The sequence below is a fragment of the Anopheles aquasalis genome, chromosome 3 (assembly GCF_943734665.1).
Source record: "Anopheles aquasalis chromosome 3, idAnoAquaMG_Q_19, whole genome shotgun sequence".
Classification (NCBI taxonomy): Eukaryota; Metazoa; Arthropoda; class Insecta; order Diptera; family Culicidae; genus Anopheles; species Anopheles aquasalis.
Window position 1 is genome coordinate 42144064 of NC_064878.1, and position 19191 is coordinate 42163254.

At 46.1% G+C, this 19191-nt stretch overlaps 3 protein-coding genes across 5 annotated transcripts in view; 2 read left to right on the plus strand and 1 right to left on the minus strand.

Annotated features, from left to right (window-relative positions):
- Window positions 1–803, plus strand: part of LOC126577511 (rab5 GDP/GTP exchange factor) — a 3106-nt gene extending 2303 nt beyond the window's left edge. Inside the window, exon 5 of the mRNA XM_050239181.1 lies at window positions 1–803. This exon is cut by the window's left edge and continues 409 nt beyond it. Coding sequence (XP_050095138.1) covers window positions 1–647 — 647 coding nt within the window. The 3' untranslated portion in view covers window positions 648–803.
- Window positions 804–2204: 1401 nt separating this feature from the next.
- On the plus strand, window positions 2205–6738 carry LOC126576411 (peptidoglycan-recognition protein SC2). Of its 3 annotated transcripts, none has more exons than XM_050237674.1 (4): window positions 2205–3180; window positions 5500–5808; window positions 5883–6221; window positions 6302–6733. In XM_050237674.1, exons 1-4 carry the CDS (start codon window positions 3168–3170, stop codon window positions 6502–6504), a joined length of 864 nt encoding a protein of 287 aa, XP_050093631.1. In that variant the 5' UTR covers window positions 2205–3167; the 3' UTR covers window positions 6505–6733. The 3 variants fall into 3 exon arrangements, with proteins under 3 accessions (XP_050093631.1, XP_050093630.1, XP_050093628.1); XM_050237673.1 differs by lacking the exon at window positions 2205–3180 and adding an exon at window positions 3530–3685 and having other exon boundaries at window positions 6302–6735; XM_050237671.1 differs by lacking the exon at window positions 2205–3180 and having other exon boundaries at window positions 5322–5808; window positions 6302–6738.
- A 7-nt stretch (window positions 6739–6745) lies between these two features.
- LOC126576410 (clavesin-1) lies at window positions 6746–16558 on the minus strand. Its single transcript, XM_050237670.1, has 4 exons — window positions 16221–16558; window positions 7836–8307; window positions 7453–7763; window positions 6746–7387 (listed from the first exon to the last, which is right to left on the minus strand). The coding sequence occupies exons 2-4, from the start codon at window positions 8263–8265 to the stop codon at window positions 7118–7120; spliced, it is 1011 nt and encodes a 336-aa protein (XP_050093627.1). The 5' UTR covers window positions 8266–8307; window positions 16221–16558; the 3' UTR covers window positions 6746–7117.
- Window positions 16559–19191: the final 2633 nt, after the last annotated feature.

The following is a 19191-nucleotide window of genomic DNA, read 5'->3' on the forward strand; positions in this document are numbered from 1 at the left end:
CAACGAACGCTCCCTCACCCTTCTACGGCATGAGCGCCAGCAACTCGGCTGATTTGCTTTCTGCTTCACCTTCCTTTGACTACAACAACATCTTTGATACGCAATCACTCGATGGATTGACGATGCCCGACGACATGGCAACGGACTACATTCGGGGCATACGGAACATCAATTACGATTTCGATTTTTCCGATCACAGCGGCGATAATAGTACCGCCGACGACTTTGACATCCGTGCCCTGAAACCAGTGGCCAGCAGCGTGTCTAGTTTCACGCCCGCAGGAACATCGTCAAGTGCAGCGATGTCAACGTCACAATTCTATTTAGAAGAGTTCGATCCGTTGCTACGGAAGGAGCAAGAGAAACCGGCGGCACTGCCATTGGGCCCACGGCAATCGACTACTGATGGAGCGGCCGCGGTTGGGAGCCTGCTGGATGATTCACCCAGTTCGCTGATGCTGGAATCTCCGCTCAAACCAACGGTGGCCGATTTTCAAGGCTTTTCTCTTCACGGCTGCAATATTCCGACGATCACGTGTGCGACCGGTGATCTGCATCCTTCCGCTGGGGCCCCACCGTTATTGCCTAGCGTTGCACCAAAAGCACCCCACAATTCGAATGCAAGCAATGACACCAGCCTGATCTAGAATGGACCGCAAACCACCCGTGCGGGTATAGATGACTTGTTAAAATGTTGCCCGTTAGCGGGCTCTGCGCGATAAGCCCCAAGGGAGGGAGCACCGTAAATTGTTTGTTATTTGTTTAGTACATGTGAAGTTAAATACATTTATTTGCCAATTGAATGGATGTGTTTCTCTTTTCGATTGTGTATTTTTAAGAGGCAGGGAATCGTCGGTGGAACCACACGTGTCACTGTATTTGCGAAAGAAATGATGTAAAATTACAATCGATTTTATTTTGCATTCCAAGCAGATATTGAAAGGAATTACTCAATTCGCTGCAAACAACAAAGGTGTAGCGGAGGAGGAGTGATACAAAATCAAACATTCTCTTTTCATACCTATACCTATGCGCACAAGTGTTGATAACGGAAAGATGATACTATGATACTGCGTTTGCTCTCGCGCTTCCCCCAAGCAGTAAGCCACACAGAACATTAGAAAAAAGCAACATCGCCCATCGTCGTAGAGTTGTGTAATCGGATAGGATAGAATTAGCGCTAGGAACCGCACCTAGCATCTGTGCGCTTTCCACAGTTCTCGTAGCTCTAAAGATGGCCACATGTAGTGTAACGGGGTCCTAGTCACCGTTAAGAAACTGTGCTCGAGTGTTTGAATCCGAATTATTGGGCGTGATAGTTCCAGTACAATCGCTATCTATCATTGAAATCATTGTTCAAGGAATTAACTCATCCCAAAACGGCCAGTTCGATCGGTGTAGAATCCGTTAACCAGCGTGCTACCCTGGAAACCACCAGATGGATGTGAAATAATCAGATGGACTTTTGATATTCTCGTAACATTGTGCTGCCGAGTGATGCTGTTTCAAATTGAAATTAATCATTACTTTGTGATTACCCGTTCACCTTTCCCCGGGCTACACTACAACAGTGCACGGGGAACCTAATCAATCAACCAGGGAATATGCTTTGATAGAGGATACAGTTAGTTGAAAACAAAAAGTGAAGAAAAGCGCTCCGTTCTTCGCTTATGTAGTGGTTTGCAAGCTCACGTAATAAAAATGACGGACTAACGGTGATTCTCCAGCTGGCCAGAGGTAGAGATCACACCCATGACCCACATTATTTTGACACTGAATCATTTTTATTACCCCTTTGCCGGCGCATCCTCGGCCACCACGCTGCAGCGAGACTGAACTGATCTTGTGTAACGCACCGAAGCGTCACCCGGACTTGGCTATTTACCTGCACCGCCACTGCCCCCCGGGCCGGATCGCCTTGCAGGTGACCTGCTCATACTTGCATCGCCCGGATGCCCCTAGAATCATCTGGCAGCATGTCACTCCGTCGGTCCGCAGTGTAGCCCTGTTCCTGTTTCTTCTTATCTTATCATCCCTGTTGGCCCGATGGCTGTGCATATAAGATGAACCATTCTGCAGGTGTCGCCATCGTGTGACGTCCTAACAACGACACTCTCCATAGTTCTCTCTCTGTCTCATGACCCAGCATCCAACAACCCAGCGAGGGAGTGCAGGTACGTGCGGAAGGGAACACGCTTGCCTGAAGTACCTGATTGTGATTTTGAAATTCTTTGCCCGCGCACGACAGTCGTCTACGGCGCATCACTCCGACAGGGTACCCCCCATCGACAGCACGATCGTACGGTTTAAAGCGCAACATATTTTCAAACAGATTGCCATTCCGCTTATCAGTGAAGTGCAGTTGTGGCGCGTGCGGCCGATCTGAGTGCTAGCACAATCGTAAGAAAAAGGAAACAAAACGAACTCGAGGCGGCGATCAGTCGACTTGAATTAAGTACTGATCCAAAAAATTAATCAACAAGTCAAAAGGTCACTCGAACCTTGTGGCCGAACGTACGGGCTTGCAAAGTGATCCCAAGTGGCCAAGGCTGTGCAGTGAAAAGAAGAAAACAATAGGAAACCATTGTGATACCACAAAAGGTCAATCAGCGTACGATCAGCATCCGTATCGACAGGGCAGCGAGCGGCATTCGTGAACAACTGTGGCAGGTCCGGTCCTGCTTCGTACGCGATCCCTGGCGGTCCTGCGGCGTCCTGAGTTCCGCACATCAACATGTGCAAGGAGCGACTGTGCTATTCCGATGATAACTTTGCACGGCTGGCGTAAGGAGCTGCCATTGGAACCTCCTTAGCCTGCGATCCTCAGCTTCGTCAGTGCGATCCTCGTAGTTCGCGTAGCAGTAGTACATAAGAGTTCGATCAGGAAGCGTGCGTGTGGCACTGGGCGCGCGAGCGATCATCCTACCCATCCAACCGGTCGCATCGGTCCAACGATCAGGTGGTAGATGGTAGTGATTCGTTCTGGATCCGTTTGCGTTTTTTTTATGTAAAAAATTTCACCACGGTCACCGGCACCGGTTCACCGGTAATCCGTCTGCGCCATCCTTCCGTGGCGATCGTGCCTGTTCTATGGGATATTAGCGATAGCGGTCGGTTGCTTCTGGGTGGCGTACTACACAGTGTCCTAGGCGTTCAACTTTGTCACCATGTTCCAGGCTGGTAAGTTCAACAAAGACCCCGTCTGTAGACAACATCCGTTCATGGTAGTTCGCCGGAAGGGATGATCAAGCTGTTGACACAGTGATAAACGATCACTGCTGCATCAGAAGATGCTGATGCGTTGCTGACCAAGGGCCGTCGTGTTGGGTATCAGCACGGCGTCATCTGGGACGGTGCATCGCGGAGATAAGATAAGCTAGGTCTCTAGTAACTGCATCTGCCGGGGGTCGGTGTCCACGGTCTCGGAGGTTGTGGCTGTGACAATTTATAGAAGAAACAACAAGGCGTCTACCTTGTGCCCTCCAGACTTTGCTGCTGGCAAAGCCAGCGAAGGTTCATAAGTTGCCATCCGTTGGTTAAGTACAGTACGTGTGACTCTCCGTGTGTAGCAAGCATTTTGCAGTGAATCAGGTGTTTTTGCCAAATTTCCTTCGCACGCTAGTCGTTTCGCAACGCGTGCACTATGAGGATATGAGTCAAGTTGTTACTTTTGTCGTCTGCTACGGTATGGTTCTTGTTCATCTTTTTAACTTTGTGATGCTTATCCTAATTCAAACAGGCATAGATCGTACCAGATGTGCGTCAAGCAAGCGGTTTCATTTAAGGAGGGGGCTTCGGTATTTTTTTTTTGTGACACATATTTTTAACATTTTTCCCTGAATGCTGATCCTTTCAAGAGTATTGTGTAAAAGTTTTGGATCAATCGAGGAAAAGCTGACAAAGATACAGATGTTTAAAAATCCGCGTTTCATACAAGGCTTTATGCAGCTCGCTACTTTGAAGAGCGTTTTCCAAAACCAACGTTTTTAAAGTCAGTGCCCATCGTGCCGTTAAAACTACTCGACCGATCGATTTGAAATTTTTAATACATAATCTGTACACTTTTTGCCAGGTAGCCCCGTTGAGATTTCATGAAAATTGTTGATACTTTTTTTTAAACAATTATGTAAAGCTCGTTTTTTTTGGCAGAATCGCAAAAAGCATCTCTTTTTGAACTTCAAAAATCTGCCAAAAATCGAAAAATTGGAATATCAACAAAAAATCTCCGGGGCTACCTAGACAAACTTATAATCTTTCTAACGAATATCGATTTGTAGATTTCAAATGACCCGTCATGTCGCTACGATCGGCACCGTAAAAAGTATCTTATTGAAGACACGGCTGCCTAAATTTGATGCCACATGTTAATTTTTCAATGAATGTTGCTCAAAACAATACCAAATATTCTTCAAAAGTTGTAGATTGATATGCTATTTATTTCAAAAGATAAAGTTGAATGGTTGCGTCACAAAAAATCGTCAGAAACGGGCCTTTTTTGGCCCGGAAATACCGAAGCTCCCCCTTAAATTGTGCGTTTATTAGGAACTAATTCTCCCCTCCCCGCGACCACGTTATCCTTGTTTATAGTGGATCCCGTTATCATGCAATGAGGGATTAATGGCAACTATGGTTTACCAGAAATCAACTGCCTACTTGCATCGCCAACAGTATCTGATGATTATTCTGAAAAGCTCCGCTCCGCCTAGGTACTGATCGATGATCAAGATTTTTTTGCATTTCATTAGCTTCCTCGTTCGCTCTAGTATAGCTTGAACTGGGTTTAAAATGAAAGATTGACCTAGAACATTGAAAAAAAAGCAGAAAGAAAGCTTCCGTATTTTAACATTACTCTGTTAATGGAAAATTGATTAAACAGCTTATCACGGCAAATTGATTTCCAATCGATTGAATGGTTGATGAGATGCAATTAGCCCACACATTGCGATCGCGGTTACGTAGCCACAGCGATAAGGTGTTGCTAGATCAGGCTTTTAGACGATAACGGGTCACCATGATCGTTACGAGTGGCAATCAGGCAAAAAGTGCAAACCAATGAATGCCATTTTTTGCAATAAAGAAGATCGTTCTCGATAGTGCATGCGTTAGAACAAGACACGAAGAGTACGGTTCCGACGCACTCCTTCAGCGCGGGATCACACTGCACTTATCAGTAACCGTCGGGTAAGGGAGCCACGGACCATCCATGCTCCAAGATCAGTGTTTACAGTTCGCGATCAGCAAGCACAGCAGCTCGTTGTCATAGCCGGTCCGATTGCTCTCTCTCTCTCTCTCGTCCCGCGGTGTTGCGTGCGGAAGTGTTTGCTGATCAATGAGACAACAACATGTTGATCGTGCTCAATAGCCGGCTCTATACGGCTTTCATCGAGCGCCGGCTCGAGCGTCTACTACGGGATGAGCTAACGCACGGGTTCCGCTGGCGGATCGATCTGTTTCTCGAGCGAATTGGTGCTAAGTGCTTCACTCTTATGCTCTCTACAGCGCGCTCCGTTGCCGCCAGCAGCTCAGCCCGTCTCCAAGGTCCGCTGGTGTGGAATCGAAAGACCGCGGACGGTGGTGGTGACTGGTATGATGTCGAAGCCGGTGGTGCGGAGAACGAACGGACGCCATTGTTGCTACTCAGTGGCCGGAGCCGGAATGCCCAGCTGAACGAGCGCCATCCGGTGAGCAAACAGCGACGCACCCAGGATCCCAACAAGGTACATCCGGTCGCCCTGCTGTTGATGCTCGCCCTACTGGCCATCCTGATGCTGGGCATCGTGATCGGTGCCTACTTGCTAGTGCTGCAGAGTAAGTGCCTTCAATCCCACCTTTGGCAATCGTGCGAACACGGATTGAAACGGGTACCGCTTCTATTCATCCAGTCGATCGTCCGTGGCCAGTATCGCATCCGTTCTTTCTCGTCGAGCGCCCGGCCTGGTGGTACCACTCGAAGGAACTGCAGACGGCTGCCCTCGATCGTGCAGCCGTGAAGGAAGTGATCGTACTGCACACACGTACCGGGAGCTGCTTCGGTGAGGAAGAATGCCTCCGTTTCTTGCAGCAAACGGAGGATAAATCCTGGGCCGAGCAGAACGATCACATCCCATACAATTTCCTTATCGGTGGCGACGGTATCACGTATGAGGCGCGCGGTTGGAAGTACCAGCACGGCTTCCAGGATCTTCCCGGCAAAAACTGTAGCCTGGTGGTGGGCATGATCGGTAAGCAGAGTGAATTGGAGTTGGCTAAGAGAGGCGTGTGTCTCATGATGGTGTTAACAATGTTCCTTCCCTTTTTGCAGGGGACTTTAGCCAGCGGCACCCGACGGATATGCAGTATGCCGAGCTGAAGGCATTCCTTACCGAATCCATCCGTCGGTTCAGCCTCTCACCGCACTATAAGCTGCGCGGTATCGCCAATGGAACGCAGTCGACCCAGGACGCCACTACACTGTACCACCAGCTGCAACGTTGGCCTCACTGGGGGGGTCTGGTGGCGGTTTAAACTGCCCACCCGGTACCGGATCCCATCGGATTGAACCTTCCTGAAAACTTTCCAGTCAAACACCCCTCCAGTAAAATTTTGATTCATTTTTAGGTTTTTTTTCTTTTTTATTTATCACTAACTTGTTGACCTTACACTCTCGGTTAATTGCTAAAAATCATTTCAAAGTATTACACAGTTAGGAAGGTAGCGCGCGTTTTGTGGAACCGCGCGTGTAACGGTGCTAAAACAACAGACACATGGGGAGGGGTGAGAGAATGAGGATCACTTGCAAAACTTCATCAAACCAAATAAAACATGAAACCAAAACATGGAGAAAGTATGCTGAATAAAAAGTGGAAAGCAGAAATCAAGTTGCTGAAGAGTGTTTTCTGGAACACAAAACCGTCCGTCTAGTCCGTCGTTTAACAGACTTCGGTGAAAACCTCACGATGTAGTAACAATTTACACACAGTTTTTAGAAACCTTACATAATCTGTCTCTTACGCACTAAACGATATACACACGCTTTTGGAGTACGCTTTTTGCCGGAGGGGGAACGGAATTACCGACAGTTTTTGGAAGGGAAAATCACTGTTGCAGTCAGGCCATAGGCCTCCTTTTTCCAGGACCCCTAGTCTACTTCCAGCTTGCGAAAGCTGCCGGTTATCGTGTCCATGCCCAGTGAGCTGCTGTTGTTGTTCCGATCGGTACCATTCCGCGACACGATACCTCGATCGCTCAGGATGCGCATCTTTTCGGAGCTCAGCACCAGATTACGCTTAGCGGCCAGCTCCATCTTCCACATTTCGATCATTTCGGTCATCGGTATCGTACCACCGAGCTCCTTCGGTAGACAGGCCGGATCCATCTTCCGGCAAAGCTCCTGCGGGGTAACATGTACCTGCGAAATAGAGGGTGTAATGGTACTGCGTGGCCTATCGTCGCTGCTTGTTGTCACTCTCTTACCTGAAGCCGTTCCTTCATCTTCTTGCTGACCATCGATTTGCCGGCCTCGATGATGTACTTTACCGTTGAGGGCACGTTCACCAGGTGGACCTCCTTGTTTCGCATCGGGATCGACTGTTCGCCCCACTTGAGAATGCGCAAGAAATCGGTCGGATTCCAGCATGCGATGTGCGCGGTCGAGATGCCCTTGAAGTCACCGATGTGCACGAATCCGCAGATCTGATTCTCCGGATCCTCCATCAGCGTCTCGTAAGTGAGGAAGTGCAACCGTGCCATATCGGAGCTGTTGTGCTCGGTGGGATTGAAGTGATCTGGAAATTGGTACCACTCGACAGGTCATTACATGATCGCCGATCGGATCTTCGATCACGCAGGATACTTACTGGCGAATCCAATGATAACCCGGCGGCCATGTTTGTCTCGGATGGGGGACGGAAACAGGTAACCACCGTCCAGCAGCTTTAGTATACTCGGTGACATGTAGTCAAGCGTGTGGATGAGATGTGTAAACACCTTGCGGAAGTTTAGATACTTCAGTATCATCTGCTGGGCCATCGGGACGCTGAATTTCTTCGTGCGCAGAAAACGCAACAGAAATAGATCCTCGGTGCGCACGTTCTCGACGTCACCGTTCTTCAGCAGCCAGTCGCGCAGCTGCTCGAGCGACTGTTCGCGTATCGCTTTGTCCTCGCGCAGCTCCTTGCGAGCGATCTTCATGACCGCATCCGTGACGCCGGTGTCCTGGAAGAAGTCTCCCTTCAGCTTATCGTTGCCGATCCACGGGAAGTTCAGGATAACCCGTGTCGTCGTCATGATGTGTCCGTGGCTGCTGGTGCCGGTTGCCAATACAAGATACTGTACGAAGAAGAAGGAACGAAATGGGATGGAAAGCGGAACATTGAGACGCTTAAAACACTGTTAACTGTTCAATAACATGATAACTTTATGGATGCTGTTATTTTGTTATTGAAAGCCAGTTTATCCGTTGTTTTATGTGCGTTCATCTGTAAGCGCGCATAAAAAAATGGAAAACTTCATATCTACATAAACTTTTGCGAAATCACTACAGTTAAACTATTTTAACGCTTTTAAAAGAGTTATTCAGAACGATTGCCATAGAGTAATTTAAAACAATGGATATAGTTTGTAGCTAACTACGTTTTAATGTTCAAAAGGAAGAGTGAAGTAAAATATGAGTACACAGCTACAGATTGCCAGTAGACGATTCTGTTTATTGCGTTCTTCCCGACAGGTTCGCGACGGCTTATGATAAATTATAGGATTATGCATGATGGATGAATGAAGAGCCAGTTCGGAATGGAAATCGATTATATAAAAACACATGCTTCTCAAACTGGAATCGAAGGCAATGATTGATGATAACGACAGTTGATGATCACTTGCCAGTATCGAAGAACCTTTACTCGATAGTCGTTACATGAATGTATCCTTCAACGCAAGTGGAAAGGGTATCATTTCGTTATTTTTTTGTGTGATTTTTCGCTATTCAACCCCGTAGCAAAATAAGAAAACAGTGATCACGGCATTAAACTGTGACGTCTGTAACCGATAGGAACAGATCAGTATTCAGAATATTAAGTGGCATTAAATCCAACTGATAAAAAACGACAAATAATTGGTAAGGGCTTTAATTAACTCGTTTATTCTCATGCCCTCCAAAATCCGATTGTTGACCGAGCAAAGCAAATTCAGTCGTTTAGATAACAGCAAAACTCGATATTTTTTAGCGTTAAAATCGCGTCGCGTCTCGCAAGAATGCCTGTGTTATGCTGCCAGGTCAACCAACCCTTCGGATGGCATTATTAACATATCACCGTTGTAAGCCGCTAATGCTGTGTGCCGTCCTCATTTCCTGTGATACATCGCGAAAGCCGGTTTTTTTTCATACGTGGTGGGCCGACTGGTTCTAAGGTCATTTAGTGACGATTCTTCTTCCTTGTATTTTGGTTTACCAAAAATAAAATACGTCGCCAACCAGCGCAATTAATGTTAGAAGCCGCTTCTGGTCGGTCTGATCACGGAGCGGTGCCTCTTGCCAAGGAAATCAAGAAGATAAACAATCAATCTACAAACCGTCGTCGCGCATCCATAGCCGGCAAGTCTCATATGTGCCACATTGATCGGTGTTCTTTATTCAAGGCGACACTAGAATCATTGAATGACTTCACAAACAAATACCACCGTTCATCCGTTCTTAACATTCTCTCAGCTGACGGTTCTAACAGCGGACGATTCGTCTGTGGGAAGCGCTTGCGTTTGCAGAGCTCTTCATAATCGCTTGCAGGATAATTAGCGAAATTATTCGACTTGGCTCGACCCGACTACCGGTTTTGTTTGATCGCGTGCAAAGTAAACAGCGAGAAATCCGGGAAGGAGACGGGATCGGGACGTACTTTGCCCCAGTGTTTGCTGAAGCGAAGGCACAATTTCTAAAGAAATCTCACGATCTAATGATGATGATGGTGCTCGTACCGCTTGAATCATCAAATGGCATGACCCCGTGACGATCATCTGGTAGCGTTCGCGTGGAGTGGAAGCTTGTCGTCACAAAAGTTTTACTTTAGACGACGGCTCAGCCTTCATCGATCCATTAGCCAACAAAGCTCGGAAGCGAACGAACGGCAATGTGTCGCACAGCCATCGGATGCTGGCTACCGGTCTGGTGCACGGTGAACGCGTTCAGTCACTCATCGCTTTCCACTAAAACGACACTGCTATCGGTTTGTTGGTAGATAAGCCGAAAAACGAACAAAAGCACCTGCTCCCTTACAGACGCTCATTTGAAAAAGACTGCGCCGGCGGCCATTTGCCATTTGCCACAAATGGAGACCTCGCGATCAACAACGTAAAATGGTACCACAGCGAAGAAGTTTCACTGGAATTGCCACCCGTTTTGACGCACGTGGGATAATTAAATGCGTTTTATTTTCGTAAGTTTCCGCTGATTCGTTGGGGTTTTCCTCTTGGCACTCGCCTCTGCGCTGATCGTGGATGCCAACAGAAACTACAAAAGGTTGAAAGAACTTCCGAATTGAATAAAACATTCGAAGAGCATGCATCGAACCAGCGAGAAGGGAAGTAGGTGAGCATCATCGTTAAAAAGGGCCCCAGAAAGGGTCAAGGTTGTCAGCGGTGAAACAGCTCTACACAATAGACACGTATACACCGGAGAAATAGCCGCTGAATTAGATCGGCTAGTTCGTATTAATGATAGCGTGCAGCGGAGAAATAAATAAAAAAAGAAAAAAACACTGCAGTCCGGCTCATATGCCCTCACGCTAGTAAGAAAAATGATGAAACACGTGTTCGCGTCGGTGGTAACGGTTATTTCGGAATGACGAACACCAGTCAACGTCGTGTTAAACCTGACCTTTCCACTACCACTCCGTGTGACGTGTGAAAAAAAACCCGCGAGATAAATTGGGCATCAAACTGGAGTCCCTTCGGAGATTACTTGGTTTTGAACGGGGCTATGTTGGCTCCAGGCGTGCGTGTAACGCGTGCGCACGTTCAGTACGTTCGAGATCAGCCGATGGCACACTTTCGTCACTTAACATACTTCTCTGCCGCAGACGAGAAGCGATTCGCGTCATCGTCCCTATCCAGAGGGGGGTTGTTGTTGCGAGATACTATACTAGGCTTCAAAATTACGATCCACCCAGTGTGTGTGGGGGGCCGAGATCCGAGAGTGGGTCATTCAAATTACCCTCGCAACCGCAGACAGCACGATGCGCTTCTGAGTGCGAGTTTTAATCACCTTAATCCTTCCTCGCCGTCTTCTGTCCTGAACCCAAAACAGTGTACCGGGCTGTACCACGTTTTGTGCAGAAAGATACCACATTAACCGTTAATGTAGCGAGACGCTTCATTCACCGACAGCGAAAGTAAGTGGCCAAGTGTCTGGTAGACAGCAGCAGCAGGGGGAGGGGGCACGAATGAAAGTGAAAAAAGTGCCGTTTGCGTTGCATCATATCTTCGTCGTTTTATGTAGGGCTTTACCATGATACAGCGCTTCGTTAGAAGGTGTAACGTCTCCATCCCAGTCTCGAATGTAGTTCAATGTCACGTGTGCGCACACGTTTGCGATCTTTGCTGATCCGTGACAAAAAAAAACGGGTGATCTGTCGAAAATGGGACAATGTCTATGCGTGTGACTAAAGGAAGATTCCTAAACACTGGCTCGAAAGGCTTTGCCCCACTACCGGAGGTTAATCTAATCAGTCAACAGCCACGATCGCCCAAAAATGGTGTCGGCACAATGGCTGAACTCCCCGCAATGGTTGCCCACACACATGTCGAGACTGACACGCTGAAGTAGTCATTAATCATGCTTTTTTTGTGTGCGCACGGTTCGCTGAACTCGCGTGCTGAAGAGATGGAAAGCTTATGCTGGGCGAAACCGCAACCAGCTGCCTTTGTGGAGATCGAGAGCCTCTCAAGACACGTCGTCTAGTGTGATGCTGCGTCAATCTGCGGTATGCGTTATGCGTTGATTTGTAAACCAATCGGTGGCCCGCTTTATGGTGAGCTAATGCTTTGGCTGATTAGTCCATTGATTAGTTGTAAACTGCGGCAGCAATCGTCGGATGGCGGTAAGGATTGAAGTTTTGGCTTAGGGATACCCGTGGTGCACCATTTTATGGGTTAATGCCATATCATAACGAGTGAACCGACATCTGTTAATACAACAACCTCCCTCTCTCTCTCTTGTGAGTGTGGCTTAGCTGGTATCAATATTATGACCATGTAGCTGAAATCTCACCGTAGGGTGTCATCGAAAGTCCAGTAGAAGGCTTCAAGGCCGCTTAAAATGTCACACACCAACAAGCGCTTCGAAGGGCCTATCATTTGATTTGGGCGGATCCAACGTTAATCCGTGGCAGTTATCATTCATCATACCTTCTATCGCACGTGGACACGCTTGATCGAATGCATACTAACAGAAACACGATCGCTGGCACGCGATTTCCACATAGTCCTTGGTGGGGTTGTCACAATAGAAGAAAAAAAACCTTAACCACTAGGGCCTAGACCCGATTGAAAAGGATTTCGAACTCTACATTACTAATGAGTCGGTGAAAACTGGATGATAATTCGTTATGCTACGCCGCATCGGACGACGATGAGTAGGTTTCTGCCCTGTATTCCAGCACAGTTTATTACAGTCTCGTGCATAAAATGATTGGAATTCTGTTTCGTTTGTGATGTATACAACCCTAGCGATAATGTATGCTGCCCGCAGATCCGGTTAGCTCTGGTTTTGACCATTGACCAGTGTTTCAAGGGTACAATCGATTGAAAAGACGCCTTCTTCTTCTTCTCGGATGGAAAGTTCGACTAATCATCAGAAAGCACGAAAAAAGCGCTGTTTAGATCAATATTCCATATCCGATCGATTGAATATTAACAATCATTTAATGTACGTGTTCATTTGGCTTTGATTTTAGAATAGTTTGATAGAGTTTTCAGCAAAGAACGAAAGCAAATGGAAAGAACAAAGTGAAACCAAAATCGAAAATTACGGACCCAAAATCAGATAAAAGCCACGAAGCGAACAGATACAGAATCTTCCATATATTCGAATCCATTGTGTTGCTTTTTGAAGTCTCCAACGCACGATTCGCTCATATTTTACGTCATCCGGTTGCTGACCTAGGGTGAACGAATATGGTTGATGAATATGAGAAGAAGCTAACGAATTTAACACCAAAGCAGAGGATACATTGTGAGAGTGATACTGAAATGCTGCGACGAAGCCACTGATTAGCACTAACAGATCGTCCAAATTGAGGCGTAGTAGAACTTTCTTTGAGTTGAAAGTTTAGATTGAAATAGTTTGAAAACACAATTAAAATTACGAAAAGTGTTTTAATTCTCTATTCCATCTAATGACAAATCCGACAAATCTATCCGAGTAAAATATGAAAAAATAAAATAAAACTTATGTTGCTTCATCAGCCAGAGTTGCGCCTAAGAAGTGTAATAAAATGAAGACCCCAAAGCCATCAGACACCCTCTAAAATAGGTAGCATTTCAAATGAATACAATAAAGGTAGGAATACACGAAGCGTAAACTCTCGTATAAACTCAGAGTGTAATGCCAAAAAGATTATACTTATGTCAAAAAGATTATAGGCCCGCGGAGCGTAAATCCGAGCGTAAAAGCAAGCGTAAACACAGCACCAACATGAAGCGTAGCGTTATAAAGAATTGAATGTTCTACAATCGCTAATATGCAGTAAAAACATCTTAAAATATATAAAAAGATGTTCAGAAATCAACTTATCTCGTCGATTTATGTTTTTTGTGACCAGAAACACATGTAATTGATGTAATAGCATAGTGTAATTGCAGGTGCACGAATGTAATTACAGTTGACGTTTCGGTATAAACTTTTATGCGATTATGCCTGCCACACGAAGCGTAAACTTTTTGGCATTACATTCTGAGTTTATACGAGAGTTTACGCTTCATGTATCGCCGGCTTAATGCTTAAATAGGGCTAGTTATAAGGCCGCTTATTGGACAAGAAGAGATGAATAAAATGGCTACAATTCTTCCTCCCTTCTGTGGTATACGATTCCAAAATATAGAGAAGCAACTTGTAGGAAGGTAGAAGGAACCTTGGAACCTTAATCATTTTCAGACAGAGTTTTATACACCCTTCTCTTGTTACTCGAGGCTCACAAAGAACGAAAAGATCGTTCCTTTGCTGAATATTCGGACGCTCAGTAACACCCCCTCAAAGCGATCGCTTGGATAATTCCTATCATTAAAGTGACAAATATCCCAAATGATTTTTTTCACAATCACTGCGTAGAACACCGTCAACTCCAGCATCCAGCACCGATTGAAGCGCATTAGGTCGATCGCTCGATCGAGTCGTCTGGGGTCAGTGACGCATATCGCTCAGTTGGTGATATTTTTCGTAAACGTTCGCACACCTTCGCGATGTTGTGACGATTGGCGTCACTAGCTTTAGGTGTTTAGTATTTCTTTTTTTTTTTTAAATCTCCCAGCAATTTTTATGGATGCGACCGGTTTCAGATACCATTGTTTTCCGACCTTCGCCACGATGCTTCGGGATCATTCCATTTCCTGCTTGGGCACAGAAAGCAAGTTCTGTCAGGGAAAAGTTTAAAGAATTTACGTTCCGTAAATCAATGTTTATTTGAGTTGTTTGCTGTTGCTGTTCATCTGAACAATATTCCTTTGTGTTTTCCTGTTTTTTTGTGTTATTGATTTTCACCTAGAATGTCGCTCGATGGCGACCCACACAGCGAACACAGCCCACAGCGAACGGTTGTAAATATCAAATCTAATTAGTCTCTAGAAGATAGATTACATGTGGAGTCAGTGGAGTGGCTGGAACAACATAGCGCACCATAGTGACTGATGCATCACTCAACGTGCAATAGATTTCTCCGAGTTCAGAAATGGTACCTTGCTCTATCAAGCTATCTCGTTTGTGGTCTGGGCTCGCGGTTCCGTGCATCATCATTATTCGCATTTTAAATTCTCTTCCTTCGTTGCGTATAGCCGCTGGCCGACACAAGCGAATTTCCGCATTCGCATTCGTCTCGAAGGCATATTTTAATTCCCATTCGCAAGGCAAACCTCCGGCAGCAGCGTCACGACACCGACGATAAGCTGTTAAAAGGTGTCTCGCTCGGTTCTCTCTGTTAGCGAGAGACGCAGGAAGCTGGCCATGGGCAGTGCGCCAGTGTGTTGAGATGTCGTGCGCCTTCGCGCCAGATGAATAGCCGCAGCAATAATGTTGCACGTCGTGGATTGACCATGATTGAATGAGTAAACGAACTCAACCGTGGCTAACTAACGACGCTTTGGGCGTCCACAAAGTCAGAACCGGAACATTTACGAGGGGACGCAAATTGGAGAAGCAAACGGTGCCCGCGATCAACCGTCAGTGGACAGTGGAGACGCTGGGAAGATAGCTGAAAAGGTGGCAAGGCGGGATTCGAAGCAAAGAAGCAGCAGCTAAACGGCTGACCGAAAACCCCAAAAACAACAAGCCAGTCGTCGTCCATCTCCCGAGCACGACTAGAGGACGGCCATTAGTGGGTTTGCTAGCCAGCCGTGGTTAGGACTACGCAAGGGCCGCAATCACTAGGGCCAACGAATCCAAACTTTCGGATTAAAACTCGTTTCTCCCTTCACAGGTCACAATTAATAGAAACCTTCTCCACGCGCCCTGCCGACGTTGCCCAACGCCGGGGCTGCCTGGTGGTGGTGGGATTATTCATGAATAATCTCGTCTTCCCTTCATTCGCCCACCAGCCACCATGACTATCTCCCTGCTAAGGACTTCGATCATTCAGTCCGCTGTCGAGTCGATACGTCTCCAAATAGGTGAAGTTAGGCGCAACAGCAACCAGTGTCTACTATGAACACAAGCGGGATGTGTGGAAAATGCAGCGTTCGCTATGAAGCAACGAACCACCAGCTTCGCTTCAGGTGCTGGTTACGTTGGTTGCTCCAGATCTCTTTCCTGAATAGTCACTTTGATTGGTAGGGCATTTAGGGCACCGTATACTTTGAATGGTGCGCTTGGTTGTTACATAAACACTAGAACCCAATCACCAAGCCACGACACGCCATGCGGTTACATTCGAGGGATTTCAAAGGTTCGTCGCTTGTGCATTGAAGTCTTCCGTTTTGTTTAGAACACGTTGGTGCAGCGCGTGTACGGTTTCGCTTTCTTATGATGCACCTTGACTTTTACTTACCGATAGAAAAGGAAGGAGGATATTAATGTACACAGTAAACGGAAACGAAGGCTCTTCACTTGTCCATAGACATTGAAAAGAAGCTTCTCGACTATAATCCGGACCTCGACACTCTCGGCGATGATACACCTGCACTTTCACAAACAATTTCTTCCAACCGGTTCGCAAAGGTACCGTCAGTCTCTAATCCGTCGTCGGAATGCAGACAAAGGGTGATTATAAACCGGAATTCTAGAGAGTGCCCAACAATTTTGCCAACTTTCAGCGCAGAACCAGAATCACAACGAAAACAACAACAACAATCACGAGGAGACACCCGCACAAGCCGATCGCACAGAACCGAGGGACGCACACCGAGTGAAGCTCCGAGCAGGACTGAGATCACTGCCGGTTGGTTGTTAGTATTGCACCTAACACCCGTACGCGGTCGCTGCTACAAATTGTACATTCGACAGGTGACATTCAAAGCACGCGGTTGATAAAGTCTCAAGTAAAACAGAAAAATCCGAATAAATCAAGATAGTAAAGGCGACGGACACCGTTTTGTTGGTAAAGTAAGTTTGAAGACATCCGAATAACAAAAAGATTGTGAAAAAGAGGTCTTAGGAAAAAGGCGATGGGGGTTTTAGACCCCGGGGGGGGTGTCCCCCTGAGAAACGAATATGCTATACTCGCAGACGCTCCCCATGGGAAAAAAAGGAAAAAAACCGTACAGCAAATCCCCCTAGACGACGTATACCCGGTTGACGGAGAAATGATAATGCTGATGGAAGCTGCTGAAGATGGAAAAAACCTCTCAAACGTGAGCCCTTTCCTCTTGGCAAAGATGATCGAAACAGCTATTGGCGGAAAACCGGTGGAAGCCAAAAGGCTCCGTGACGGTAAACTCTTAGTGAGAGTGAAGAACGACAAGCATGCGAAGAAGCTGGAACTGATTAAAAAATGCGTATGGGGGAAGGAATCAATCCCGATCAAAGTAAGTGAACACCCCTTTCTAAACCTATCAAAAGGGGTTATAAGGTGTGACGACATACTATTTATGGAAGAGGAAGAAATCCGAAAGGAGCTACATGAACAAAACGTCACAGAGGTCCAAATAATCAAAAGAAAGGACAAGGATGGCAAATTAGTAAACACAAAACAGGCCATACTAACGTTCAAATCGATGCGAATCCCAACGAAGATCGATTTTGGACTGTACCCAGTAAAAGTAGAGCTGTACATCCCAAGGCCGATGCGATGCACAAGGTGCATGCGCCTGGGTCACACGAAGAAAAGGTGCCGTGGACAGCAAACATGCGGCAAATGCAGCCAACAAATGCACGAAGGGACATGTACAGAGATGAAATGTGTGGTTTGTAGTGGTAAACACCACACCCTGGATAAGAATTGTCCAGTTTACCTGGATGAATGCGAAATCCAGCGAATCAAAGCGGAGAAAAGAATCCCATACAGCGATGCCCGACGTATGAGAAGGGAAGCATGTCCCACAGCCCCAAGAGTATACACAACAAACATGAGCTATGCTAATACGCTCAAAGTCGCACAGAAAGAGAGCACACCAGTAGAATGCACGGTATCGTCCAAGGTGACAGAAAAAGAACCAACAACAAGCACAAACACAAAAATTACGAAAGAACAAGACCCACGTGATGGTATCACGCAACTGGAAAAGGAAAGTAATATGGAAACAGAAAACACCAAAATCAAGAAATCCAACAATCGGTACGAAGAAAAAACATACAATACAGAAAAAGAAACGAAAAAGAACAAAGAAATAGAAAATATGGACAATGAGAATGAAGGTACACCTGATCAGGAGTACCATGTCAATGAAGCTAAATACACACATGAGGCCAAAGGTCACAATCAAAGAATAAATCAAGCTAGAATAGAAAGCAAAGAACTTTACAGATTGGTCGAGGAGACAACCCCAATCAAGCAATCATAAAACAAAAAATAAAAGCCCAAACTACACAAGGGTGAAGAAATGAATCCAAATAATAATAACAACAATGACGATCAAAGTAATGCAAACTAACATACAAGGATGGAGGACTAATAAAGATGAAGTCACTAGAGTGGCTATTATGGAAAAGGTAGACATCATATGTCTGCAAGAAACTTGTATGAAACAAGAGGACACCCTACAGATGAAAAACTACCGCGTGATTGCGAACAACAGAGCAGACGGTTATGGAGGGAGCGCGATTGCTATAAAAAAATGCTACAAGATCGATAACATCAACAGGATCAGAACAAATGAAAGCATTCAAGCCATAGCTGCGACTATAGGAGAGCTAGACATGTACATAGTGACAGTCTATGCGAGCCCGAGAGCGCCGTTAGCTCACTTCAAGAACGCAATATGTTCCATAATAAAACAATCAGCAGAAAATGAGCACAAAATCAAAATTATTGCAGGGGACTTCAATGCGCACCACACCATCTGGGGGGATGACATATCAGACTCCAGAGGGGAGGCGCTACTAGAAGAAATTAACGAATCGAACCTCATGCTGCTAAACAACAAGGAAAAAACTTTCATAAACCCGGACAGGTCAAAAAGAGACACAGCAATAGACCTCACAATAATACCAGTGGCAATGTATCTAAACACCCGAAGAGTCGTGAAAGATGATCACATAGGAGGTAGTGGGCATCGTATCATAATTACCGTGATAGACAAGCCAAACAAAGAAAACAAAACTGTGATACTAAATGCAAGGAACATGGCGCGTGATATAGAGGCCCTACCAGAACCTGATGCTTTCAACCTTAAAACATTCACCAAAAGGCTCAACCAAATCAAGGAGGCAAATACCAAGATCACAAAATTTACCCCCAAAACCTGGTGGGAGTCTGAGGTAGAGCGGGCATGGGAGGAAAAGAACTCTGCACAAAAGGCCTGGTACAAGAACAAAACCCTGGAAAGCCAAATGGAGTTTAAGAAGAAGCTTGCGCTCTTCAG